We start from the raw sequence: 22,779 nt of genomic DNA on the forward strand, positions 1-22,779 counted from the left end.
CTACTATATATATGACTGCATTCCAAATTTCAAAGTTTATTTATTTATTTATTACGGCTAAAAGCCTAATTTCGTACAATAAAAATTCGTGAGCTATCTTATAGCTTTACTTTTACAGTATTCATGTAATTTTGCCTTAAATGCTAAAATTTCAGTACAATTTTTAATTTCCATTGGGAGTTCATTGAAACATTTTAGTCCTTTGTGGAAAACGTTTTGTTTATCTATTTCTGTCCTAAAATATAGCAACTTAAAATTATCTTTATTTCTAGTATTTATGTTATGCATTTGTTTAGCCAATACTACATTTTTACTTAAATATTCAGGTACGTTTCCCCACTTAATATTATAAATCAACTTCATGGTGTGGAAGTATATATTTTGATTCACGTTTAACCAGTTCACACTTGTCAACATATCAGCCGTTCGAGTACCCCTACTGTTTTTAAGAATAAATCTCATACATCTGTTTTGAAGTTTATCAATTTTGTTGTCAGACATTATAAATAAAATAGAAGGGTAGTATATGAAAAGCGGTTCAATAATCGATTTATATAAAATTGTTTTAAATTCTTTTTGTTAATGTTTAGAAGTTCTTTGAATAACCCAAAGTTTTTTGCATCTTTCTCAACTGTATAGTTAATATCAAGGCGAATATATCGCTACCTTAATATAGAAAGGCCCTATCTGACATCGTCGCTGATATACAAAAAGCCGTAACTAACTAAAAATCGAAAATTTACGTTTTAATTGATTATGATGCATTTGATCGCATTATGTGGCCCCAAATCGTTTTATGCAATAAAAGATTTTAGTTAGTTACGGCTTTGTGCATTTCAGCGACGATGTGAGATAGGGCCTTTCTATATTAAGGCAACGATATATAAGGTGGTATCGATTCAACAAATACAACAATTACTTGTATTTTGTTTTTGCTTTTAGCGGGCCATTGTCAAATTGCAGCTATTCTTCCCCGAAGGAAAAAGGGCGACAGAAAATACAAACACCCTCACGTTTTCACTCACTCACTAGCGAAATACAAAATTTTGACAATCAAACGCTACTCACAGCTGATGAAACAACACCACCTTATATAAATTCGCCTTGGTTAATATGTTCTTCGAACTTAAATTTACTATCAATTAGTATGCCTAAATATTTTATACTTTCTACTTTTTGTATACTTCCATTATTTAGTTTTAGCCCCGATATGTCCTCATCATTGACATTGCTTCTTGTTATGATCATATATTTTGTTTTGTTAATATTAATTTTCTGTCTATTGAGATCATGCTGCATTTTTGACAGTGCTACATTATCACTAATCATAATTAATGCATCGTCAGCAAATAGTTTAATTTCACCATAGTCTATAGAATTTATTATATCATTTATATATATTAGGAACAATATGGGGGCCAACACTGATCCCTGAGGTAACCCTATGGGTACTTCCAACACATCTGTAAAATTTTTTACCGCCTATTTTGTATTTAAGCTCTTGCACTAATTCGATAACTTCACCAGTTGATATTTTTTTAAGCTTTAGTCCACTATTGATTTGGGTAACAATTAGAGCCACCTCAGAACTCTCTATTGATCTATTTATTTCAATCACACTGTTTATAAAAAACGTGTTTAACCCATTAGCCACTTCACTTTCATTCTCTACCAGCACGTCATCTATTAATGCATTTTTAGTCCCTTCGTTATTTTAAGTCAAGCAGCCCCTCTGCTTGAGATGCTTCCACATTGCTTTAGTATTATTTTTGTTCATTTTAATTTTGTTTTCCAAAAATTTCATCTTTTTCATTTTTATTAATCTCTTATATGTTTTGTTTATATTTTTATACTCATTTCACTCTCCTGTTTTTCCGCTTGGGTGTAAGTATAATATTTGCGTTTATTTATTTGTGCCAATTCCTGATCATACCATTTATTCATTAATTTTGTCTGCACTTCTTTTTTACATGTTAAAATTTCCATAGCTTGAATTGTTATGCTATTTAGTAGTTCCACTTTCTTATCGTTTTGTAGGTTTTCACCAAAATTGAAATTAAACGATCTTAGTAAGTTTATTAAGCTTTCACTGTTATAATTCTCCCATGCAACAATTTTCTCAGACATTCTCATCTTATATGATTTTGACGTTTTAATATTGAAATTTATGATCTCATGATCCCAAATCTTATATTCCTGAAGATTTTCACTTTTGAATTCATCTGAGTTAGAATATATTAAGTCAATTTTAGTTTCAGTTGTATTGGTAATTCGTGTGTCAAAATCTACTTTTTGGGTCATGCCCATCACTGTGAATATCTCACTCAATTTTGTGCTCTATGTTGATACGTAGTTCATGTTAATATTGAAATCACCAACTACTATGTTATGATTACTTATTTCATATTTGTTAATTAAAGTTTCATTTAAGTAATCAATAAATTTGCCACTTTTTGTCAAGATTTTTCAACTTTATTATAATACACCATAAGTTCATTATTTACACTGTCGTTATATATTATATTAAAGTCGACTGTGTTCTGTACATACACTAAGACCCCTCCAGTGTGCCAGCTATGAGAATCGCATCTAATCATTTTGTATGTTACGATTTCTAATTCATTATCTTCGATGTCTTTCGTTGTGGCATGTTTCAGAGCATAATATGGTATTAGGTTTATGCGCTTCCGCCAACACTTCCAATTCATATTTATTGGCTTGTATATTTAGATAGATACATTTCAATTCATTAGCCTTAGTTGATTGCTCCTTTTTGCTTTTGTAATTGTTATATATCGTGTGTATGCAGGGCATTTAGTACTGAACGCATGGTGTTCAGCATCAACGTCTATTATTTTTTTCTTAACCAAATCATGACAATTTACACATCTTACAAAATTAACAGTGCAAACTTTGGCATCGTGAGTACCCGCACACTTACTGCATGCTTTTTTGTTTGTGCATTAATTTGCCTTATGTCTAAATCCTAAACATTTTTAGCATCTCAATACATTAAAATGCTCATACACTCTGCAAGATTCCCACTCTATCATAACCAGTGTTGCCGCGAATCATTTTTAGTGGTAGCCAAATTCCTTTAAAAAAAGGGCTAAAAAAGAGCTAAAAAAATTCCTTGTGGCTAAAAATGGTAGCTAAAATTTTTCGCTACATATACATACAAAAGTATACACGCAAACATTTTCAATAAGTAATGGCATATGATCTCTGGACAAAAGCTTATATTTTATCCAACCAAAAACCTTTTTGTATAAAAGGGGAAATATACCACACCAGCGTGCTGGCTCCACCAAGTGATTGGTACATCAGGCTCAAAGCATATAACTTACCAGTATGCTGGTACACAATTTTTTTTTTTTTTACAAATGAGGTCGAGGAAAGATCGAAATAATTAGAACCGAAATTTCATAATTTTTATACGATTTTGTTAAAATTTTAATTTTTTTTTTAATTCACAACTGCAATACCGTGAACTTAATCTTCCACAAACACGGCTTTGACTCATGTAATGCAAGAAATTACCGCCAAAATATTTTACACTTAGAATTAATTAGCTAATTTCCCCACTCACAACACCAGCATGCTGGTACAATCATAAAGTTTTCAAATAGTTTTTGAAGTCGCAGCAGCAGCTGGTACAATCATGTCACAAGAACATACACGGTCAATCGACTTGATGGGCCTTTTAACAAATTAAGCATATTAAGGGCCGTAAACTTATCTATTTTAAACAATAGTTAAATCGTTAATAGATAAGTTAACAGCCCTAATACTTTTACAGTATGAACGTATAAAAACGTAAGGAACATACAATGCACATATGTATATGTATCAGTCTTTTTTAGTTTAAATTAAGCAAATGTACCACTTTTCAAGCCATATGAATAAATTCACCAAAGGGCTAAAAAAAGGGCTAGGGGCAATTTTAAATTTATGTGGCCAAAAAAGTATGTGGTAGCTAAATCTAGCTACCAAAATTCTAAAACGGCAACACTGATCATAACTCTCTTTTTTCAATTTGCTTGCCCACTGTTTCAAAATTCATTTCAAGAGGCGCATTATAGCACTCCTCCCTTCTGCTTTGATCTTCATAAATTTTAATCACCTTTACATCCGTATTTTCGTTCTCAATATTTTGTTTCTTAATGCATTCCAATAGTCTCTCGTTACTTATTTGTGTAGTAATTCCCGTAACTTTAATTGATCTTCCTTTATTATTCCTTAGTTTTTTTTACACATACTTAGTACCAATATTTTCATTTTCTTTCTTTCGCACTTCTTCGTAGGCATCATCATTTCTGCACTCAACAATTATTGCACCGTCGTTTTTTCTCTGACAGTGTCTATTAGACCAATTCAGTTGGTCCAATAACCTTTTTTAATGCATTTTTTGTTTCCTTGTTGTTCTTTTTGTTTTTAGGTTTTATTTAGTCTGTTCCTTTGATCTTTGGACTAAAACCTGTGGAACTGTCAAACTACAATTTTACTCTCTCAAGTGAGAGTAAAAGGAGAACAGATGCAGAAGTGCACGGGAACGTAAAAAGCACTATTTCCTGTAAAAACGTCAGTAGGTTTGTTTACATGTCATTGGTACAACACTGATTTGGCTGAAATATCACTAAATAATTATTAAAATCTATATATATTCAAATATTTCGTTGTTTACTTCCATTTTTTTATTAAATATACGGTTCTTTGCTTTCACCGGTTTCTGTTTTTGTTTGCACATGTAATTCAGCTGATCGTTTGACACTTTTCATGAACTTACAGGAAAAAAAACTCCGGACTAAATCCTGTAACTTCTGACGAGGAACAGTTGCTCAGTTACTCTCTCAAAAGTGTTCCCTCTTACAGGTTTTATGTCAATAGGAACGACTTCCTGGAAGTTCTGACTAAATCCTGTAAACCGGACTGCTGTTGGAAAAGACTAATTATGATCTTTTTTGCATTGGTTTTGGCTATGTGAGCATACGTAGGCTTGATGACACTTGCTTTGCTATTTACTGCACAGATTTCGTTGATCTTTCCGCAACTATTATTAATATTTTTTTGAATTTCAGCTAATAGTTCACTTTTCATAGCATTAAATTTATTTTCCAAGTTTTGTTCAAACATTGAGTACAATTCAATAACAATATCATTTTTCATTTTTTGCAATTTCTTTGAAGTAGTATCTTCTAGTATTTCCTTAACATGAGATCTTTTCAATTTACACTTATTACTTTCTTCTATACAGTGCTTAATTTCAATAAAATTAGTGTTGATATTTGATACACTGCACTGGTTGCAAAACCATTTCATATTTAAGTTATCATTTGGTAGTTTCAGTTCAGTTTTTTTAATATTTCTGCAAGTCAAACAGAATATTTCGCTGCATCCCCCGCTACACGTAATTACTTCCTCAACTTGCGTCAATTTCGCTGTGTACTCTTTGCACTCCATGGCTGGCATTTAAAAACCAGTCAACATATTAGGGCTATTCGCGATTCGGTGCATAAGAGCTGACAAATTTATGCAATTGCAGAAATATGCCATGGATTGTGAGCGACCTTTATTAAACTGTCATGGTAAAGCTTTTGCAAAACAATTTTTGTGCATCAGCTTTGGTTTTGTTTATGAATGCATTGCATAGCATTTTTATGCTATGGATTTTCGGTATTGCAAATTTGCCAAGCCATGACAAATGCAAATGCGTGTATTTTGTTTTTGTATTGCAAATAATTTGCAATACAAATTTACAATGCAATGATGCTAGGCCATTTGCACCGGATCGCGAATAGCCCTATTATATATTCTTAATTGCATATAGTACAAGCTAAATATCTCCTTATTTGTGTTTCTATCACTTCGAAATTACAACACTCATTAAGTATTTGCTTTTTACAAAACATTGAGCAAGAACAAACACGTCTGCACTGCACGAAGGCAAACTCATTAGTTCATGTGGATTATAGTTCCGGAGTTATAACTGATAAAATATTCCTATGGGATGTGCCACGCCCAGTTTTACAAACTCATTTATATAAACCCTATTATAAGCACCTACCATATGTATGACTGAATAACAAATTTCAAGTTCATATGACTTATAGTTTCGGATTTATAGCTGATCAAATATTCCACGCCTATTGGATGTGCCACGCCCACTTTTACAAACTCATTTATTTATGCCATACTATAAGCACCTACAATATATATGACTGTATACCAAATTTCAAGTTCATGTGGCTTATGGTTCCGAAGTTAGGGTTGATAAAAAATTTCACGCCTATTAGATGTGCCACGCCCACTTTTACAAACTCATTTATATATACTTTACTGCAAACACCTACCATATATATGACTGCATACCAAATTTCAAGTTCATGGTTCCGAAGTTATAGCTGACAAAATATTTCACGCCTGTGGGAGGTGCCACGCCCCCTTGTCGAACCCAAATTTTTTCTCCCTATTATAGGCTCAGGTGTCATGGCAATACTCAAATTCAAAAAATTCAAAAAAAAAAAAAGTCAAAATTGCGTTTGTTTATGCTGCAACCTGGCGCTAGGGTGGCCAGATATTATCGTGACATAATCAGTACAGTTGGGATGAAAAATCAGTACAAAGCCATAAAACTCAGCTCATTTTTAAGCGTATTTTTTTATTATTAACAATATAACAGCCAAATAACAGCGCATTAATTTAACAAAGAATAACTAATAGACTTTTAAATACATATAGTATTATTAATATAACAATTCATTACTTTAAAACAAATCAAAGTTATTACGTATGTATGTACAGCTGTGCTCACGAAAATAGTAGTAAAATGTATTGACAGGTTTTGAAAATTTTTTCTTTCCTTGCTTAATTTCAATTTTTTATAAAAATATAGTTAATTCTAGAAAATTTATAAAAATTGAGACAGTTAAAAAAAATTGTAGCCCATTCAGTTTCAGTAGAAGGCAAGCTCGAGTCAAAATCTGTTTGCATATTTTAAGCTACAAATTTAAAACATATTTAATTGTGTGCTTATTAAATACAACATTCACATTAAAATGTTGACTAAAAGGTATATTACCGAAATATCGCTAAACGAATTTTCGAGTATGAATGAAATTTAATAGTGTAAAATGTGTATGTGCAAGTAAAATTCATAGTGTTAAATATGTATGTACAAAAAAGCCTAAATCAAAATAAAGCTACATATATCATATCCAAGAGTCGGTAGTTTGCACCTTTTCCAAATTTTTTAAACTTACATTGCACCGTAGCAGTAGTCGTCTTAAGTGAAATACTGACAGCCGATTTCTCAGTGGATGTTTAATTCTAATCAAAAGATTATCTCTTATTGTCATCTTCTCAGTGTACTTAATATATGACAAACTCACCACCACCTTTCATAAGATTTATTAATGGCGAAACCAGCTTTTCCTGTAAATCCTGTAAAACCTGCAAATCGTGAAGTTGGTTTGGGTTGAATCCAAACAGTTTCTTATTTTGCGAACTCCTAGGAAACGAGTTTAAATTTAATTAATGCTTTCAATCTGTTCACACGCATGAGTTGTCAAAAACCATTGTTTTGAACGTGTAAACCTCAAGTGAATGTCAATTACACCAATTTACAAAAGTATTTATTAAATGTAAAAATCAGTACAAAATCAGTACAAACTCAAAAAATCAGTAGATTTTGCGTACTGATTTCGGGCTCTTAAAAATCAGTACAATAGAAAAAATCAGCATATGTACTGATTAAATCAGCGCATCTGGCCACCCTACCTGGCACATACGTATATACATACATATATACACACTTCCACAAATATACAGTAGATATCTATCCTTATCTTAGCGTAAAATAATTTTTGGGGATATCTCGGCCATCGTGTAAGTTTTAAGTCCAAATATTTATTTTCCTTTGACTAAATTGTTTCTAAATATGAGCCAAATCGGCAAGTAAATGCAATTTTTAGGAATATCCTGACCCCAACGCCACCTAGCGAGCAAATTTTTTGTAGAAATATTATATACATATTCCAAATATGAACGAAATCGGTTCAGGTGTTTGGTAAATTAGTGACATATATACGGAAAACTCTATTAAATTGTGAAATCGTGAGGTCTCAGCATTTTTCATTTTTCGGCAACAACAAAATATTTAAAATTTTTTTAAATCAAAAAACCCCTTCCACACAGAAGGTCCATAAACGTGCTTTTTACAGAATTGAAATCGGTTCAGCCGTTTGGTCAGGCATCGCCGTCATACGGAAAACATTTCATTTTTATATATACATATAGATAATGTTTCTATTTTTAATTTCAAGCACTAAATAAAATTAACTTTATTAAAGATTACTAACTTTTTCATTTTTTTATTTACTTAAATTCCCTAATTTACTTATCTAAATTATTTCTTAAAAATACTTGACATCCGCATTCGCATCGGCATCCACGGATGTTTACTTTTAGACACATTCGCAACATCCCTAAGGTAATAAAAGGTAAATTTTGATCAGCAACGCAGCCATGGGCGTAGACAGGTAGGGGCAGAGGGGACCCGGGCCTCCCCCTAACTTCCAAATTTTTGCCTAGATATTCAAAAATAGTACCACGAAATGCTTGCTCGATAATTTAGGCCCCCTAACTTTCATGGTTTTTCCTATATACATATATACTGTATAACAAATTATACACTCAACGCTAACAAAATAATTAGTAAATTGACTTAAACAGTGGATATGTGGATCATCCGGTTCTGCATCAAGTTATTCTCTCACTTAAAAAGGGTAAACATCTGGCTGCAGTCGAAAATGAGCGAAAATGGATTGAACGGAAACAATAAATAAATTTATAGTTCAATTGTTTATTACTTTGTCTTTAGGTTTGTGTCTTCTAAGCGGACATCGAAAGTTTTGTATCACAGAACCAATCTAGGGTTGCCAGATTTTGTATGCTCGAAATCAGTACGTTAGACTTTTTCATGCTAAAAAATCAGTACTTTTAAGTACATTTTTATTCATAGCAAAGTTATGAATGTAAGTAACAGATAATACTTTAAAACGCCAGAGAACTTGTTTTTAACAATATTTTGGTATATAAATAAAATATAGTTCATAAAAAATAAAAAAGGTTATTCACTTTAACATGAGTGTACACATCCTTGTACACTGAAGCCAATAAATTATTTTACATTTATGACATTTCTGAATGTCTAATGAATGTTTAAATAGTTAAAGAATTCTATACATTTCATTTTAAAATTACTTTTAATTTGAAGTTCACTTTAAAAAAATTGAATTAGAAGCGGATTTCTCTCTTTGCGCCAGGAAGCAAACTATTTACTTAAGATCCTCTTAGTTGTTAAAAAAAAACTAAATTACATATTTTTTCAAACTGTGGAAAAGCACCACTATTTAAGGATTTCATTTATAATTCCTCGTGGCTTAAATTAATTTTTTCAACTACGCAAAAACTTTGAAAGACTAAGAATTCGCTAAAACTAATCTATCTCTATGTCTCGTATGTAAAACTCTTGTACAATGTGTGCAAAAAGAATTGTAATTTATAGGCAAATTTGTTCTTACTAAACTGAAAGTTATTTTCGGGATAACTAGCAACACACGACAAAAAAAAGTCAGCCTTCTTTTAAATAATGTAAGCTCCATCATATTATCGCAACGACTAGGTGATATTCCCTTCAAACGATTGACCTTTATGTTGTACTAATGGGCATATCAAACATTATCAGAAACATGCCAACCATAATTAAATTATTTTCTTCTTACTTTTTACAGTACAGTTTAAGGAAGTTCCAACATTATGTAAAAACCTTAAGAAAACCCTAAAATATTTTGTTTGAATTTAAAATTCAGTACAAATCAGTACAAATTTTGAAAAATCAGGACATTAGCGTTTGAAGAAATGAATAAAATCAGTACAAGAGTTGAAAAATCAGTACTGTACTGATAAATCAGTACGTCTGGCAACCGTAAACCAATCTGAGATTATTGATAAAACTATAGGCCGGTTTGGTGAACAGCCAAGACGTTTACTTTTTAAGTAATTACAGCAGATGGCAGGAAACACAAAGCGCACATAAATTTTTATAATAAAAAAAGCATATTAGAGGCTGCTAATAAATATATCTATTTTAAATTATAGTTAAATCATTAGTTAAACTTTTCTACAGAAAAATTACACACAATTTTCTGTAATTAAGTTTGACTAATGATTTAACTATACTTTAAAATAGACAAGTTAACGGCCCTTAATGAATTCTTTATTTATTACACGGTGTGACAAAACAAAATCAAGTAATATATTTAGCATAAATGAATATACCAGCATAAAAAATCTGCATACTCAAAATGTTCAATACGTCCTCATATTTATACAAAACAATGTATATAATAGAGTTGTCAAACTATCGATAGTGCCATTTTTTTAGACTATCAATACTCATTGATAGTTTTTTCCTATACTATCGAAAATATCGATAGTTAAGTAGGGCTATCGATCATCTCTAGCAATTATTTTGAAATTATTGGAAGTTTTTTATTTGAATTAAAAATTTTGTTTTTTAGTGTGATGCCGACGTCATATTCAAATATGCACGCATTTAGGCCAAAATACATACATATGTTAATGGTAAATCCTGTTTTGTTTGTATAACTTGTGTTTGTTGTTGAACTTTCTAAAAAGGGAAGTATTTTGGCTAAGCATTTACTTAATTTTGAACGATTATAAGTTTTATAAGATAATATTTATTTCACTATGATCCTGTAAAAACAAAGCAACCTAACTGATTTAGCGCTATCGATAGTGCTATCGATAGTTTTGTTTTTTTCGAGACTATCGTGAATATTATTAGTTTTTCTGAAAACTATCAAAACAATCGATGGTGTGACTATCGATAGTTTGACATCTCTAGTATATAATGTAAGAGAAGAAATTTCGCTGCAAAACAATGATTATAAATTGTTAGTTTACCTTACAAAATTGCGGAGGAATATTACAGACTAAATATATGGCAAACATTTTATTTTATTTTTTTACTTTTTTTTATTTTGAATAACGTCAGGTCCGGCTATTCGGTGTACTATACAGGTACGTAGAGCTATGAATTTAAAAAATACATCAGGGTTTAGTTGAGATATTCGCTTTTGGCCACTATGTTCTGTACATTTCCCAGTACTGCAAAGCTTTTGATTGCCATTCACCTGGAAGTGGCCAGAAGTGATTCGTGTGCTTACCATTCAAATCGCAGCTCACTACGTCCAGATATTTATATCCATGAATCCTCTGGCTAGCGACCAGTGTGACCAGATGATCGCAAAAAGCGAAGCTAAATTCCTTTTTAAAAAAGGTTAGAAAGAGTTATACGCTAAGAAAATTGAAGTCAAAAAGAAGTCAGTATATTCTTTCCTTAAAATCATACATAATTCAATAAAAAGCTAAAATTCTTATCATTATTTTTTAAAAAGCTAAGGAAGTATTTTCTCAAAGAAATTGTCTTTGCACTGTTGTTGTAATATTACAACGGTAAATAGTAGTTTTATAAATATTAAAGGTTTTTAGTAAGCTTGGGTAATTAGTTTAATAGTTCTGGTCCGAATTTTACTATGAATATTTTAAGTAAAAAATGCCAGAAAAAAGCCATGAAGTCAGATCTTAGTTTCTGAGGCTATGGAATTAAATAAAATGCTTAATCTAGCCTCAAAAAGGCTAACCTGGTCACACTGGTAGCGACCGAACGCTAGTTTGGGAGCGAGCTAAAGTGGGAGGGCGTAACAACCCGCGTGCGCTGGGTTTGTGTCTCGCCACGTTAAAACTCTGCCCAATGAAAAAAAAACACATGCTTCGGATGATACCCCCTTCTTTTGATGACGATCACGGCAAACATAGGAAGGAGTATGATTTTAGGGTATGCACCTGGAATATCCGAACCCTTAATCGGGATGGTGCCTCTGCCCGGCTGGTTGAATATCCTAGAGAAAATAAAGGCTTACATCACCGCCATCCACAAAATGTGATGGACGGGGCGAGGAAGGTAAGCGTGGAGCCTCGCTCATATGTGCCAATTCCCCGGTGGAAGAAAAGGACAAGGCATTCAAGGATCTCTTAGCTTAGAGCGTACATATTAGCGCTGCCCCCGACATGTATAAAAATCTTGCTTGGCGATTTAAATGCCAAGGTGGGCAACGAAGGGATCTTTGGAGCCAGTGTCGGAAATTTCAGCCTACAAATAGAAACGGAGGGCTGAGGCTGATCGAATTCGCCGGGCCCGAAACTTAGCAGTGTGTGTTACTGGGTTCTAACATAAAAAGATCCATCAAGCTACATGGATGTCTCCACATCGGAAAACGGGAACCCAAATCGAGCATGTTGTGACAGACGGAAGGCATGCTTTCAGTGTTTTAGATGTACATACGTACACTCCGAGGGCCAAACATCGACTCGCACTACTCTATTGATGCAGCCAATATACGACCCTACCTCGATGCAGCGGAAAAAGGGCCCCCAACAATGCAAAGAAAGTTCAACATCGAAAATCTGCAATCAAAACATACGGCCAAAGGATTCGCCGTTCCACCCTCACACCTGCTGTGAGAGAGTACTCTTCCACAAACCTACTTGCGCGAGCAGTGGAACCACATTTCCCGCTCATTACTGTTACGATGAGGAGTGTGAGAAAAATGCTTAAAATGCAGGCCGACAGAAAAAACACCCGAAATTTTTAGCAGAGAATTGAGCGACTTACGGAAGGTTTCAAGACTCTTGTAGGAACAATCATGGCGACCAGGTGACCGATGCTCAGAACGTACTCAGGTCATGGAGGAAGTCCCCAGTCGATGACGATGTCGATATCCCAGCGCCTGACTATGACGAAATATAACAAAGCTGCTTGAGCTGACGGCCTGTCAGCTCAGCTATTCAATTGCGATGGCAAGGATGTAAAAAGATGCACGCCCGACGACTGGAATTCAAGTTCGCTCTGCCCAATCCTCAAGAAAGGCAACCCTGCCACGCGTGCCAGCTACTGCGGGATCAGCCTTCTAAGCATAGGTTGCAAGGTCTTACCGAATGTATTGTGTTAAGACTGAATACCACCGTCAATGAAGTGATTGGGCCTTATCAATGTGGCTTTAGACCTGGAAAATCCACCATAGACCAGGTATTCACAACACGTCAAATCTTGGAAAAGACCTGCGAGAAAAGCATCGGCACTCACCACCTATTTGTCGACTTTAAAGCCGCTTTCGACAGCACTAATAGGAGTTTCCTATACGCCGCTATGTCTGAATTTGGCATGCCTTCAAGACTCATACGGCTGTGAAAAATGACGTTGAGCAATACCACCAGATCTGTCAGAATTGGGAAAGACCTTTCCGAGCCGTTCGCCACCAAACGGGGTTGCAGAAGGGTGGCTTCCTTTCAGGAACAATTTACTACAAGAGCGTACAATTGCTGGCTTATGCCGATGACACTGACATCATCGGTAAGAAAAACCGCGAAGTTTGTACTGCCTTTTCCAGGTTGGACAAGGAAGCATAGCGAATGGGTCTGGTGGTAAACGAGAACAAGACGAAGTATCTCCTGTCATTAAACAAACAATCAGCCCATTTGCGCCTTGGCACCCACGTCACTTGAGAATTTCGTTCACTTGGGAGCCAGCGTTAACACCGATAATAATGTCACCATGGAAATCCAACGCAGAATCGCCCTTGCCAACAAGCGGAATATTTACGGGCCTTTACGCGTTGGCGACGGCGAGTACCGCAGACGATGGAACGATGAGCTGTATGAGCTTTATAACGACTGGACATAGTGCAGCTAATTAAAATACAGCGGCTCAACTGGCTTGACCATGTCGTTCGAATGGACACTGACGCTCCAGCTCTAAAAGTATTCTGGCTTCTGTTGGCATTTCCAATTGGCGTTAGTTGGCCAAATCGCTTTGGCGGTTACAGCGCCAAATAAAAAGAAGAAGAAGAAGAGAATAGATCTATAACTTTATCAGTCATACAGTGTTATAATCCCCCCGAAATCCTTGATGGTGGTAGCGGGAGGGGAACGGTACATGACGGTAGGTAGTTTAGTTTGGGTTAAAGTCTCATACTAACGGCGTTAGGCTTGCGGTGATTCCTCCTCGTAAAATAAACATGCTCAGTAAGAAGTTAACCATTTAAATCGACGAATAGTTTTATATCAACTTTTGTGAACTTCTGTTGATGTGTTTTTGTTCAACATATTTACCTATAGTGGTTACAATAATTTTAAGCTATAATAAACAATTTTTTAGTAAGTAAGTTATTGGTTTTTATTTCTTTTTTATGGAAACCCCTCCCCGACCCCCTAAATCTCGTTCTGGCTACGCCCATGAACGCAGCCATTAAAGTATGTAAATAGAATGGTTTTTCTTTCTTGAGAACACAATTTCACGATAATTACAACTGACTACTAAAGATGTCACTTTTTCATCTATCAATTGAAATGATGTTGGCAGACTATTTGTTTCTCGTATGAAACTAGGAAAGGCAATCAGCCTTATCATCAGTTTTATTTACGCCCGAAATTGTACACTTCTCTTTTCCGAATCAGCATATTCCTTACGGACGGATGAAAAAAATTCTGGCGATAAGGCTAAATAATTTTTCGGCAGCCATTTAAAATTTACAGAGCAAATTATATTTTGTTGTCCCAAGCATTTTTTTTTGCTTCTAAAGGGGGACACGGGAACAATGGGTCCGAAACGGGGACATATCTCTGGAAACGGGGACGTTTGGCAGCCCTACCTAAAAAATACTCTTACAATACGGAGCATGATGCTTTTGACAAATTCATTGTAAATTACATTTTGGAAGTCTCTGGGCAAGTTTTTTGTGGGTATCGCTGCTTTATGCTTTAAACGGCCATTACTAAAGCGTGTAGAAATATTTTTTAGACATAATGATTGTGGCAAATCGTTTGTAATAATAAGTACTTAAAAACAATCAACAAAATGTTTGTACTTTGCTAGTGGGTGTACTTCGGGCGAATCGTTCGATAACATCGGTACAGATAACGATATGAATTAATTAAAATACATGCATGCAGTAAATAATGTAAATGAACGCAAATAACTGGATTTAAATATAGTAAATTGCTACATCAGAGCAAATAATGCTGATATTTTTTTGTTAATATTTACGCAACAATATATGTACATTAGGGTGGTCCAAACATACATAGGAAAATCCATTTTTTTAATTTTTCCTGCTGCCACCCCCGAGAACTGAAGAATACCAAAAATGAGGACACGATTACTTTTTTTTTTTAAATCGGTTAATATTTACCTGCTATAGATTGCTATACACTCGTTAAAAATAAATACGATTTAAACGAATAAGACTATTTCCTTCAGAAGGCTTCAGAAAATAACACTATGATGCTTATTTAACTGAAAAATTTTTTCTAAGTGTGTTTTAATATGCGATAATCCTATCTGTTATAAATAGGTACACACAATTTAGTTATTTTATGTTTTCATAAAATCGCTCTACGCTCATCTCTGCCGCTGTACTTGCGTGCTACTAAGGCTAACTATTGCCATTTTGATCCGATTTTCCGCGCTCTGAGAGAATTTAACAAGATCTCAAAGAGTCTAAATAATGATTTTTCGTTGCCGAGAAATACTTTCAAGTCATCTATTGATTCACTTTCTATAGTATTTAGTTTTAATTACGATAGTCTTATTTTTATCTGTAAGATTGTAATCATAGACTGAATAAACTGAAACTAAACATAACCACATAGCGCGCGAAAAGCTCAATTGATGTGTTTATTTTTATTTAATCCTACTCGATTATTTCTGTGGGTATGTGGTAAAAAAATTTGAAAAAATAGGGTTGTCAGAATTATTTAAAGGCTGAATAAAATAATTAAGTTTCTTCATCAAAACTAAAAGAGATTTAAATATATTTGAGTTGCCACTTTTTTAAAAAATACAACGGTTATTAAACATTTACACCTCTATTCCGCAACTCTTTCGTATTCGGACTTTGCTACGAATCGTAGAAATAGTATGCTGCAATCCGAATCGTATTTTCGAACTTTCGATATTCGAAACAACGGCATGCCTAAAAACGAGCGAATAAGCTTTTTTGCGTAATTTTGTACGAAAACAATTCTGTGTCGGATTGAAATAAAAGATGTAAATCGATGTGTGTTTGCAAGAAATATTGGTGGTGTTCATTTAAAGAGATAAATTTGCCTTTATTTTTTTGCCTTTATTTTATTTTTACCCACTGCTTTATATAAACGAGCAAAAAAGAATCTTTGTTGCCCCTTATCGAGAAACTTGGGTCCGGTTTAGTTAGTTGTACAATGATTTTCGGTTGTTGTGTTCAAACGCATAACCCGAATCCAAAAACTTTAACATGCACGTGTAATCAAAGGATTCACATTTTATTTAAGATATGTAAATGTTTAAAATTTCCTACGACTAGCTGATTAATAAACTCGGTTTGCACTATGCACTTTTTTGCAAATTTCGACGTGGATTCTGCGCAAAAATACTGTGGACGGCGTAGCCGGAGTGATATGCACAAGAAATATTGTATACCTTTGACATGCGGAAGCCCCTCTACCCCGCAACACAGAAAGGAGAATTCTACTTAGTAAGGGTTATAATCCCTAAGCGCGACCGAAGGCAGAAGCAACCGCAACAGGTGGTGGACCTAACAAAGTGCATGTTTTCAATGGCTTGGAAGAAGCTGTTATTGCATTAACTGGATTGGGAACCAGAGCTTCAGGCATAGGAGGAGTTCTGGCTTGTGGTTCCACAATTCAACCAGAAGCTGACATAGATGCGCCCATGGTTACTATGCCCGACAGCTCCTCATACCTTTGTGAATCCATTGCCATAGCGCCCTCTTACTCTGCTGCTATAATTGCAAATGCATCAGAATCCATAATTTTCCTCAAAATATGTAAAATTAACCAATTTTACAATAAACTGGCACATGATGAGTGTTTTTTAATACCTTTCCACTTTGTTTTCCTTCATTCAGCTATCTTCGAAAAACAACTGATAGCTGGCAATGCTGTACATGTTTCCGCAAGGGTTGCAGCATGTGGATTTTTCGTTTTTCGTAGCGTAGCCACAATATGGGTATCAAATGGAAGGTTTATGCACTCTCTAATCCTCTTGTTAGATTTTTAAAATCGGATGGAAAATAGTTAGGCTATTAACAGTTAGGCATCAAATACGAAAATAACGTTTTTTTTTTGGTATACAAAAAATGGGGGGTTAGTTCCGGGACCTATTTTCATATTGTACTCGACCATACCTACAACCTACACCAGGTTTTGTTTCGGATGTATTTCATGACTTTTTTTGTAGCACTAATATCACATCGATTTCAAAATAAAAAAATATGTTTTTCTTATTTTTGATATTCTTCAGATCTGAGGGGTGGCTGAAGTTAAAAATTTTGGCCCACCCTAATGTACATATGTATATACACTCATGAGAGAATACTTGTAAATACATATGTATGTGCCCAGGTACCTAATTTAGCGCGCGTGCAATGCGGAAACGTATGCACCCAGATAAGCCAGATAAGCAATGGGAATGAGCAAAACGACGGGTAAAGGATGCATGAGTATGCATTTTACGGGTAACAGCGAAAGGTGTAGCAGAGAAGGCTGTGGTTCAGAAGCGATTTGTCATCGATTGTAAACATCATTATCTCAGCAATTGAGTTGACACGACAAATACTCGTTAGTTAATATGTATGCGAAATCAAAAACAAATTGTTACGGTTACATGCCTAAGTATGTACTTGCATATCCAATATAACATATATAAATAAGATATCTAGATACATATGCATATGTATGTGGGCAGTTATGTGTGGAACGTCATCAGTTTGTACAAGTATATAAACAAATAAATAAACAAGTAGGTGCTTGTGGCATTGAATTGGAAAATTGCACACTGAAACAACAAATGATGCAAACACAAGCAAATGTGTTTTAAATTCTTAAATCAACACACAAACTTTATATTTACATATGTATATACATGTAGGTACATAAACTATATGAATGTATGTGTATATGTGTGCATTGGAGTAAATGCGAGTGAAAACAAATCAAAATGTGATTTCCTCGCGACACATTATGGGGCAATCGACTTGGAGACAATATCGCCTCAAGAACACATCCTGTGCAACAACTTCCCTTAATACAACATCGTATTGTACGTTAGGCTGACATAAGGCAATAGATATGCGATATATTTAAGTACGGCTGACATCCAAAACGTCATTTGCATTGCATACGTACAAAGTTTAATATTCCATAACGCCGCACTACAATTGGTTGACAATGTATACTTTTCCAAAACGCATCCGAAAAGTTATCGAAACGCATCACTAGAGTAATCAGCGCATCAGAAACAAAGATACTTCGTATCTTTTTGGTTACCATTTGTGTTTTAAAAATGGAAAATTCCGAAATGGTGATCATTGTTTTATTAAATATTCAAGATATGCAATGTATACACGGTTAAAAATTTCGGTTTTAATTTTGAACTTTTTGGACTACATATATGACCAAACTAAATTCAGTTTCAAATACAAACCTTCCAAGTTTAAAGAAAAGAGAGCATATATGTTGGGTCTAGAATTTAAACAGTTCGGTTTAAATTTGAAACCCAAACATTTTCATAATTAAGAATAAAAAAAAATCTTAAATTTCATGCTCCGTCTGATGGGGATTGAACCCGGACAGCCTTGGTAGCAACCAATTGTATCAAGCATCTCTGCACAATCAGCTACAGCCACGCATGAGTTTGAATCAACACCACATTTCGTAGTGTGCAAACATTTTCTATTTCGGTTTAGATCTTAAACGAAATTTTCTATATATGAAACCTAGGAACTAGAATTAAAACATTTTGGTTTGATTTTTAAACCACGAACTGATTCGAAATCAGCTAGTGCAAAGGAAATAATAGACATTTATGTATGCCATTTTGCTCACACTCCGCAGCAGTCACAATGGCCGAGTGAGCAAAGCACTAGACTGCCAATTGAGAGATCCGAGTTCGAGTCTGAGTCGTCGAGCAGCGGAGCTTTTGTTTTCTTTTTTTATTTCATTTTTGTTTTTTTAATTCTTTTTTTTTATACCCGAGCGCACTTGTGCAATCGAGATAGATATAGACAAATGTATACATAAATGCTCAGAATGAATGGAGAGTCGATTAAGCCATGTATATATGTCCGTCTGTCCGTCCGTCCGTGTACACGATAACTCGAGCAAAAATTGAGATACCTCAACGAAATTTGGTATGTAGGTTTCCATTAATCCAAGGTGGGTTGGTATTGAAAATGGGCGAAATCGGACTGTAACCAAGCCCACTTCCCATATAACGGTAATTTCCAAAAATACGAAAACTGCGATATTTACAATAATTTTCAGACGAAAAATAAGAATATTATAAATTTTTGGAAAATGGGCGTAGCCGCGCCCTCTTATGGTTACATGTGTATATCTTGGTAACCGCTGCACCAATTTCTTCCAAACGTGGCACAGTTGTTGGCCTTGGTACAACATACTAAATACTACATACTACGTTTATGGTAAAGTTTTGGAAAATGGTCGTGGCACCACCCACTTATGATCACATATATGTATACGGTAACCGTTCTACCAATTTGTACCAAATTCGGTATTTTTATTGTGCTTGTCACATAAAAGCAAAACGTTGAATAATATTGAAATTGGACTAAAATTACGGCCGCTTTTCATATAATGGTAAATTTCTGAAATGCTTGAAACTGCAATATTTCGAAATTTACACTGATCCTAAAGCACAATGGTTTTTTCAACCAAGTTATGGTTTACTTTTTCGTGGGCAATAACTCGATTGTAAGAAATGTGATTCAAGCTGAACATTTGAGAACAGAGGTGCTTGCTGTTATTTGTTGGCTTCCAGCAGTACGAATGCTGTAAGCGCGATACATAATTTTTATTTTTTTCTGTTTTTGATTTTTCTTAATTATGTAAAAGACTCTGTGAAGTGCAGAACCAAATTAAGCGACGAAGAAAATTGATTCAAGTTTAACATTTGCAGACACATTTATAAAAATTTTGGTTTTGTATCTCCGAACTATGAAAAAGCATCTGTGAAGTGCAGAACATGAACGTATTAAAACGAAAAAATCGACAACCAAAAGTTTGGTTAATGTAAACAAAATTGTGGTTAATATTACCAAATCATTGTTGAAAATATCAACCAAGGCATTGTTAATAATAACCAGAAGTCACGTTTATTCCTTTTCAAGTTTAAATTTGGTAATATTAACCAATATTTGGTTGATTTTTCTCTCAGTGTAAGGACGCTAATTTACTCAAAATTAATACACCTCGTCTTACCATCTAGCGGTAGGCTTCGGAAAGGCTTAAAAAAACATATATTTAATATTTGCGCCGGGTATTTAATGTTCGGCCCCGCCCGAGCTTAGACTTTCTACTTGTTTTAGTTTAGATTTTATTCTCTTAAAGAGAAAACAATTTTTTTAAATTAATTTAAATTAGTATTTTTTTCAATAAATTTTTATGATATTAAAGTAATTCGGCTTCTTTCCTAATAAATTGTTGTTAAACTATTATTTCCTCGCTTCAAAAAAAACATTCCTTAAATAGCGTCTAGCAGATGAATATATGTATGTACATATGTATATAAGTATGTTATTGACATTTTACGTCTACGTTTACACAAATATATGGAATTATATCAAACTATAACCAATGTGGAGTATAATAAATATTTATCATTAACAATATTCAGCTTTTTTCCGTTATTTTTAAGATTCAGTGTTTTAAATTTTGTTCCGACAGCATAAACTCGTCGTAGTGTATCTGTACGAATCTTCACTACGAACGGATTCAATGAATGCTCTCTACGAATTTCGAATTTACGTTCGTAGCCATTCGGATTCTGTGATAGCACTTTCGTAGGTTTCACGAAAATGAAAGCTAAGACGGCTTCTGTGATAGCCCTGATTGACTAGTTTAAAAAGTAGACTAAAAAAGATTAAAAAAGGTAGTAGTCCCAGCGTGGTTTAAAAATTAAACCCAAATTTTTGGCCGTGTATGTTTGCAATGTTTCGCAACTCTGCATATGCAAACAGTTTAAATACTGCAGTAGAACAGTATCCAAACATTGTAATGGTACACTGAGGGGAAAAAATATTAAAATCAAATAGAAACGTAATTGATCTTACTACAAACATCAACGAAAGTACTGTATATTGGTAAATATTCAATTCAATTACGCGCATATTAAAATGACCGCGTTCGTACTGAAAAAGCATCCGTGAAGTGAATAATCAAGACCAAAACTAAAAAAAGAAAAATTTAATTCGCACGTTGTTCGAACCCGACCATCTCCGGATATCAACAACTTGTGGCAAGCATCTTTGCGCACTCAGCTACACCATAGGCATATAAATTTGCTTTCGAATGTTGAATATACATCAACACCACGATTCTTGCATCAACACCACAGCACGCGATTTGTAGTATGTATGCATGTGTGTATTGTCACCACTCTCAGAGCGGCGCTCTGAATGCTTGGGTGCGTATGTACACTTACAAATACATACTGAGTTGTGAACAGTCAAATACGTGCGTAATAAATTTTGTATGAAAATATTATTTTTAAATACGAACATTTTTAAACAATAATCAAATATAAAGTTGTTACGCAGCGAAATGTAAAAAGTACAATTATAGTTGTAAGAAAACGCGTGTTTTCTGTATGGTTGTACAAACGGAAGTAAGTTATTTTTATTTGGCACTTCATATACAATCTGTCACTTACATAGCACGGTTGCATTTATATAATCCCTAAATACAGTTCAATATAAAATAATATATTTATTCAACACCCTTCCGGAATATTTTATTTTATATAAAGCAGAATATTATGTATTTAATTTTTCAAAAAAAATTTAAGCCAACTTCATTCAAGAAAAATTTAATTTTGTGAGCATTAACAGCCTTCGTTAAAATATCCGCCAACATATTCTTTGTATTGATGTATTCAAGTTTAATTTCACCGTTTGCAATTTTCTCTTGAATGAACTTTGCTTTGATATGTACATGTTTTGTACGCGCAGAAAAAGAGTTGTTGGTTGCTATGAACATTGCGCTTTTGTTGTCACAGAAAATAGTCATAGCCTTCGGTCCGCTTAGAACGAGTTCGGTTTGTAATCGCTTCAGCCACAAAGACTCTTGAATAGCACAGACCGTCGACATCAACTCGGCTTCTGTCGATGAAAGTGCTACAGTTTGTTGCCGCTTGGTTAACCAAGATATTGCACCACCTTGGAACATAAAGATGTACCCAGTAGTGGAGCGTCTACTGTCGGTGTCACCAGCCCAATCCGCATCACAAAAGCCAGCAATTTCATCAGAGCCTTTTCTGTAAAATAAACATTTATTTATGGTACCTTGCAAGTACCGCAATATGCGCTTCAGTGCAGTCCAATGTGCCTTGCCGGGGTCAGAGGAGAAACGACTCAGCATATTGACTCCAAAGCAGATGTCCGGTCGAGTAATCTGTGCAGCATATAATAGACACCCTACAGCAGGCATGCCCAACGCCGGCAGAACTCCATAAGCAAGTGCCCTGCGCTGGCAGAATTCAATAGGCAAGTGCCCTGAGCTGGGCACGGCTGCCCTACAGCCTGCATATAAGGTACTTTAGCCATCTCAGTTCGTTCAGAT

At 34.4% G+C, this 22,779-nt stretch overlaps 1 protein-coding gene across 1 annotated transcript in view; it reads right to left on the reverse strand.

Moving 5' to 3' along the window:
• The window catches only part of LOC118746497 (piggyBac transposable element-derived protein 3-like), a 62,173-nt gene extending 39,595 nt beyond the window's left edge, over positions 1–22,578 (reverse strand). The window contains exon 1 of the mRNA XM_036480345.1: positions 22,196–22,578. Coding sequence (XP_036336238.1) covers positions 22,196–22,578 — 383 coding nt within the window. The remainder of the gene's footprint in view (positions 1–22,195) is intronic.
• Positions 22,579–22,779: the final 201 nt, after the last annotated feature.

This window comes from Rhagoletis pomonella, unplaced genomic scaffold, assembly GCF_013731165.1.
Source record: "Rhagoletis pomonella isolate Grant_MI unplaced genomic scaffold, Rhpom_1.0 Rhpom_scaffold_00010, whole genome shotgun sequence".
NCBI lineage: Eukaryota > Metazoa > Arthropoda > Insecta > Diptera > Tephritidae > Rhagoletis > Rhagoletis pomonella.